The sequence below is a fragment of the Borostomias antarcticus genome (genome assembly GCF_949987555.1).
Source record: "Borostomias antarcticus genome assembly, chromosome: 13".
In the NCBI taxonomy this organism is placed as follows: domain Eukaryota; kingdom Metazoa; phylum Chordata; class Actinopteri; order Stomiiformes; family Stomiidae; genus Borostomias; species Borostomias antarcticus.
The window spans coordinates 16,425,780-16,426,316 of record NC_140246.1 but is presented as its reverse complement, the minus strand read 5'-3'; the positions used below and the strand labels follow the sequence as shown (position 1 = coordinate 16,426,316).

Sequence of the window (537 nt, the reverse complement as noted above, 5' to 3'; positions counted from 1 at the left end):
GAGTGTGTGTGTGTGTGTGTGTGTGTGTGTGTGTGTGTGTGTGTGTGTGTGTGTGTGTGTGTGTGTGTGTGAGAGAGGAGGGTGGAGGACACAGAGATAGCCATGACACTGTGCTGCTGCTGCTGCTGATGTCATTGCTGATGTCACTGTTGCGGTGGCCGACCCTACAGGCTGGTCACACCCTCCATGTCCTGCTGTCCGTCCCCCAGCCCCCTGCTCCGCTGTTGCTCCTCCTCCCCTCCCTCCTCCTCCTCCTCCTCCTCCTCCTCCTCCTCCTCCTCCTCCTCCTCCTCCTCCTCCTCCCCTCGGCCGGGGGAGGCGGTGCCCCCCAGTAGCTCCTCCCTCTCGCCGTCCTCCGCGGTGTCCTCGGGGTGCGTGTAGGGGCGGGGCTGGCTGGTGGTGCCGTTGAGGATGTTGTCGGCGGCGCTCTCCATCTCCTCGATGGTCATGTCACAGGCGTCCGCCAGCTCCTGCTTCGTCACGGCGATGAAGGAGGGGTCCTGAGCGAACCGGCCGAGCCCCTCCGATATCAACACC

The 537-nt window shown here is 64.2% G+C and overlaps 1 protein-coding gene across 1 annotated transcript in view; it reads left to right on the top strand.

Moving 5' to 3' along the window:
- Nucleotides 1-447: 447 nt before the first annotated feature.
- LOC311317032 (cadherin EGF LAG seven-pass G-type receptor 1-like) overlaps nt 448-537 on the top strand; it is a gene marked incomplete at its 5' end in the record, with an annotated part of 150,518 nt that continues 150,428 nt past the window's right edge. Inside the window, one exon of the mRNA XM_084448025.1 lies at nt 448-483. Coding sequence (XP_084304151.1) covers nt 448-483 — 36 coding nt within the window. The remainder of the gene's footprint in view (nt 484-537) is intronic.